The sequence below is a fragment of the Ceratosolen solmsi genome, unplaced genomic scaffold (assembly GCF_000503995.2).
Source record: "Ceratosolen solmsi marchali unplaced genomic scaffold, CerSol_1.0 scaffold47, whole genome shotgun sequence".
Taxonomy (NCBI): domain Eukaryota; kingdom Metazoa; phylum Arthropoda; class Insecta; order Hymenoptera; family Agaonidae; genus Ceratosolen; species Ceratosolen solmsi.
Genome location: NW_011948419.1, coordinates 2,226,537 through 2,232,816, shown reverse-complemented (window position 1 = coordinate 2,232,816; position 6,280 = coordinate 2,226,537). Strand labels below are relative to the sequence as shown.

Here is a 6,280-nt window from a genome sequence, read left to right as displayed (position 1 = left end):
GTGGCTATCTATCGAATTGAAATATCAGCTTTGTCGGTAGGTGGGAAGAGTATTGATTTCCGAGATCCTGTAAGATTTTAAGAATTTGTTACACTGTATGTGTATCATTATCATTCGACCGATGCTAATTAGCTTTATAACGTTTCTAATTATATAGTACTTTACGCGTGTAAATATAATTTATTATCATAATTAAGTAGATAATGTTTTGCAAAATGAGCAAGAATTGAAAAAAAGAAAATGTGCCAATTTGCGCAAGAACAGTCCGTTTTGAAACTCATCTGAGTGTTTTACCCTTGTGCTTTGTGCTGCAGCGGCATTAGATAATGAACGAGGACTTATTTTCTATATGAGCGAGACGTCAGATGGTGATGCATATCTCGGGCTCAAAGTTTATGCTTCTGCATCGAGTCCTTTTCTTTAATATATAATTACACGATAGGCTCAATTTGTATTAATAATTTATTCAATGATTCAGTCAATTAACACAAGCAGTTTTCTTCGCTTAATACACTTTATATAAATAGTATTAAAATTCTTTGATAGCTCGTGGCATTTTACACGTAGTGAACGCATTGGAAAGATTTATGATAATAGCGATTTGACAATTCTTCGTTATGTTCACCCCCACGCACGCCTACGTCAACATAATTACCAATCGACTCATTAACAGTCCTACAATTTAATATTTTTAAAGGAGATAAAAGTTCTCTTTTAACCTCTTTAAAGGCCTAACAAATCAATTTATCCGAGGTAAGAAGATACGCAGCATCATTGTGTTCGTAGGCTGTAGCATATCGGCGCGTAAAACTAGCGTTAAAGTGAAATAGCTAATTGAGAAATGATTGAGAAAAGAGACTAATGAATAGTAATGATGAAAAGTATAATAATAATGGTAATACCAATAATGACGCACGCGCTCCGACGCACGTATTCACATTATTCGATGAAGTACGTTTCGTTCGAGTCATATACTTTAGGCATTTAAACGGAATCGAACATCTGATCTTGGAAACTCGTTTTTAGGTATGCCTTGAATCGCTTTATGTCTTGAAAAAAGACGCAACTCTTTCTTTTGAGTGAGAACGCACTTCCGGCGTAGCCGTACTTCTTCTCTCGTTTTTTAAACATTTTCATTTTTTTCGTTTTTTTCGTTTTTTTCGTTTTTTTCGTTTTTTTCGTTTTTCTTTTCTTTCATCGATAATTTAATAATCATTGGTCGTGGATAAAAGGAAGTAAATCTTATGGCAAAGGAGCATTCAAATGGAAATAAACATTTTATGATAATGAATTCAGTTCGGATACATTGATGAATAATGCTTGTGTATATCATTACAAGTCTAGGAGCTTCTGAAGACTCGCTATCAGAGAAATTTAAAAAACACAAAAACAAAAAAAAACGAAAAATTAAACTTAACCTAATGCGTTATAATAATACAGGCATATGGTCTTTCGATTCCAAAACTTTATTCAATTATGCTCTGTTCGCTTTATTTCAAATAAAATATATATCTCTGTTCTTAAAAAAAAAAAAAAAAAAAAAAAGAGAGAGAGAATAATAACATTAATTATATTTCCATCGGAAGATTTATTAATTGTCTCTACTCGATGCAGAAATACAAACGTAAATTAATAAAAATTAACTTTAGTTTACACACTATTTGATATAAAGTCTTGTCAAAAATCTTTAAGAATATTTAGATTTTCAATTTAAGCATTCGAATTGACGTAATTTTTAATCATTATTGTATAAAAATTTTATAAATAAAGGAGAATGATATTTGAAAAGGAACCAACTAGTTAATTTTAGAAAGTGAATTTAGAAACATGAGTTACAATTTATGTAATGAGAGTAGAATAATATCACTTGTATTTCGTGAAATTTCTTAAATGCATATTCAGTAAACGCATTTCAATAAAATAATTGTTTAATTATCCAACGGATTTTATGTCGAGAATTCCATCGATAGCACTTGTGTGTGACATGTGGAGAAAGTCGTGAAGATTAAGCCACGTAAGTCGTGTGAGATCACGTAGTCACGCAAAGCTGATGATGATAATGATGATTGTGATGGACCTTCTCCAAATAAAACAAGGAAATAAAAAATACAGAAATAAGAACTTTGAAATTTCCGGTATAATTAGATAGTATTATACTACAGATCTAAGTTGTAAATATATTTTACTTGCATAAATAATATTCAATTTACATTCCTTTTGTGCCAGTAAATTTTCTAATGCACTCTATCGAGCATAAATAAATAAATATATGTTACAATTGTTTTTATCTCCATTATTATACACGAATTCAATATCCAACAAACAATAGTCATATAAATTAATAAAATATATTGTTCGAAAAATTTTAATATTAATGTCATATATCGGCTTAAGAAGTGAAAAAATTGCATCATTACAAAATTATATCATATATACACTTTTTCTTTCAATTGGAATAACTTATTCCCTCAAGTACAGAGAAAATTGTTTTTTAATTAGTTTTTCTGATAAGTTTTATATAATATTAAATTTATGCTTGAATTAACTAAAAAAGTTTGTTATATAAATAAAAATTATTTCTCAATTTACATAAAATTCTTTTATAATTGTTTTAACATTGACTATTAATAATTAATTCATAATATTATGAATATGCTCTATTAACAAAAACAAAAACAAAAAAACAAAAAAAAAACAAAAAAAAAAGACTACAAATAATATTATTCATATCCTAAAAGTAGAATAAATTTTTAACTATATATATATATATATATATATATATATATATATATATATTATTTTTTTCTTCAATTATCAATTATAATTTAATTGTAAATTCCATAAGGAAAATAGATTTACTAATATAAAACACACAATAAATGTAAAAAGAACATTTAATACAATATTTTGAAAAATGGTCTTCTATATATTTGAAATTGTTTCACTTTAAAAAAATAGTATTGTTCTAAATTATTTGAACATTGTACTATATTATAAAAACATTAAATTTTTAATCAGTATGAGAAACATTTATAAATTATCATTAAAAATTTTACACCGTTTAAATGTAGTAGAGAAAAAACTAATAATCCCATTTTATAAAACTATATTATAACTTCTAAAATATTTGAAAGACTGTTAAAATTCGAAAATTATTATGATATACTGAAAATAGAAGATAATTAGTTCTTATAGGAAGGAATATGAAAATTTGTCTTTTAATTCTATCGTGAGTAATTAAAGAGGCTCACTGTCTCTAAAGCATCATTTATATAATAAATTATCCACACCTGTTAATAATTTGAAATTGATATACTAGAAAACATTCTAATTTAGTCTGTCTATAACGTAATATGTTGTATAATAAATTAGCTGTTGGTAAGTGATGGTCTTGTTAGCTTTTACAAATAACGCTTTGCATTGTTATAAATCAACCCCTCAAGGTCTCGGATAACGCATGCGAAGATACATTATAAATACGCAAGAAGTCGCAACACTTTCTCTCGGATAGAATATGACTCATTACTGTTTACAACCTGTCGTAAGGAAAATTTCACTGAGAAAGGAAGGCTGTGTGCATAAAAAGAAAAAAGTATCCGGAACCAATGTACAATTTGCGCCGAAATTCTTAATTTCTGATGTAATTTTTCTCTAAATTACAAACTAAATATTTATCATCCTCTAGCTCGATATACAAAATTCAACGTACGTCTGGACAGATTATGAACTACTTTTTCTCTATAATTAACGAAGAATCTAATTTATTAGCATAAAATTGTTGCCTAATGTTGAAATATTAACGTGATAAATTTTATTGATAAATCTTCTTTTGATTCTATCGTTTTCTATATTATTGTCCATTTGCTTCTTTAGAATTTTACATTTGTCCATTAAATCAAATGCGTTACAAAATTAAAATAAACCAAAAACAAGAACAAAAAAAAACAAAAACAAAAGATAATTACGAAATATTAAGTGATTGTTATAAGAATTGAGGAGAGAAAAAAGACTTAAATTTGTATGCAGCCAGTACGAGTGAAAGTTTAAAATTGATGAACTTAAGTTAAATTGAAAATCTTATTTTGAAATACTGCAATTATATTTATATAACTTTTGCTTCTAATTGTAAATAACTGATAACTAATTTTTCTCGAAAATACATTGAAATTGCCACACAGTATTGGCAAAGTTTTTAATAAATTTGGATTTCGCGCTTTTAATTCAAATTCAAAAATTCAAATATTCGAATATTGAATAAAAGATAAAATATAGAATAAAATAGTTTAATGTTAGAAAATTGAAAGTCAATAATTTAAGATTATTGACAATAATGCATTTTTTTTTTTTTCAAACATTTGTTCTCTACTTGAAAATAATCGTCATGCAAAGAGAGAATGAAACGTATTATTTTTATTTTCTAGAACATTGAGATGAGCGTTGAAACGTTACAGTGTACTAATATCGTTAAAATAATCATCACTGCCCATAAGAATTGGCTAATTTTCCATGAAATATCGGAATGCAGCCAATGCAACTTCGTAATTGTTAAATTTTTATCCAATGCAAATGGGTCGGATGGCAATCTTCGTATTCGCATTCGTACCAATGATGATGGGTGGGTTTGCGAGGGGTGGGGCGGGTAAGGGGCGGTGAAGGGGAAGGAGGTTTTATAAATAACGAATGTAATGTATGTAATTGCAAAAACTCACTTCAATGCTGTATGATTTCTTGATAGCGAACATCTCGCGATTCTTTTGAGCAGCAGCAACCGCCATCCTCGTATCCTCAATTAATCCTTAATCTTGCTCAAAAAACGGAAAATAATAATGATCGTCGAACTATCGCGGCACTGCGGGGTGCTTGTCTATCAACGAAAAATCGAACTCTTATATCGTGGGATTATAACGATCCGTAGGTAGCGTGCGTATTAAGGTCTTTTTGTGGTTGTTGACGAGGCGCAGTGATAATGTCAGAGCGGATATGTCGTCTCGAGAACCAAGTCGGGTCGTTAAGTATAGCGAGGAGTCGCTTAAATTGCCAAGAGGACGTGAAGCGGTCACTGGCAGCCGGAGCTCGTGTGATCCACCGGGTGCTGCTAGGGACGGCCGACAGAGTGTAAAGAGGGTTGTGTCGGTCGGGCCAAGATGAGACTTCTCCTGGTGAAGGCTCCCCAAGCCGAGTCTGCTGCGGGCGAAGCGGACGAGCGAATGCGTCCCCAGGGCGGTTTGCCGGCGCATTATAAACGCAGCCTCCCTTCACCGGGACGCCAGCGCCGCCGTCTCACGAGAGCCGGGGTCAGGGGTGCCCCCACCTTATCCACTCTCGCTTCTTCTCGCCATGATTTTCCATGATCGGGAGCGCGACGATAGGTCTAAGCTAGTGGGCACAGGTGGCGACGATGCCGGCACACTATTGTCATGGCTTTTGGGGAGTCTCGTTCCTGGGCTAAGTCGCTTACGTTGTGCGCGTCGCTCCGCCGATACCCGAATCCTGCATTCTACTCTACCTCCATCCTCTTCACTATGGGGAATTTTGAAAAGCTTTATCCTCCAGCTGATGATGATACTCCGAGTGTCTCTTCCGGGCTTCGAAATGTTTCGGAAAATTAATGTCGAATGTCGAAGGATAAGTGGGATTTTATACTGATCGATCGGCAGGTTGATGAATAGGCAATATTTCGTCGTAAATTTGCAATATTTGCGTAAATGTTTACATTGGATAACCAATTGACGTGCAAAAATTATTATAAACATATGTACTGATTGATTGTGAGGTATGTCTTAAGCAATAGCCTCGTGATTATGTAGTGGTGCGAACAAAATATATTTTGATGCGAGTATTATATACACACTTGAATAGTCACTTTGTTTAAATAAAAATGATTTCATTTTACTCCGGTAGAGTTCTTTTTTATTACAATTTAATTACTATTTTAATGGCAAAAATTATATCGTGTTAGATAATGAATTTTTTCTAATAATTTTTTATTTATATTTTTTTTTGTTTTTTTTTTGTTTCAGAAAATGCGATCAAAAATCAAAGTTTTATTTGTAAATAGTAAATAACTTCAATCCGTTAGAAAATGATGTTTGTTTTAAGTGACATTAGGTTAGCAGAAGAATCGAATTGCAAAAAAAGCTAAAAACATTAAACTACTTGTAGTAATTTTGACACTTATGCAATATTCAAATAAAATCACGTGCAAATTAGATAATTCGATTAAAACTAATATCGTATTAAATATTTTACAAGATTCCTGCTATTGTTGTTACAACAGCGA

At 31.0% G+C, this 6,280-nt stretch overlaps 1 protein-coding gene across 1 annotated transcript in view; it reads right to left on the bottom strand.

Moving 5' to 3' along the window:
* The window catches only part of ple (tyrosine hydroxylase ple), a 13,922-nt gene extending 9,132 nt beyond the window's left edge, over positions 1 to 4,790 (bottom strand). Inside the window, exon 1 of the mRNA XM_011497456.1 lies at positions 4,710 to 4,790. Coding sequence (XP_011495758.1) covers positions 4,710 to 4,775 — 66 coding nt within the window. The 5' untranslated portion in view covers positions 4,776 to 4,790. The remainder of the gene's footprint in view (positions 1 to 4,709) is intronic.
* Between the last annotated feature and the right edge of the window lie 1,490 nt (positions 4,791 to 6,280).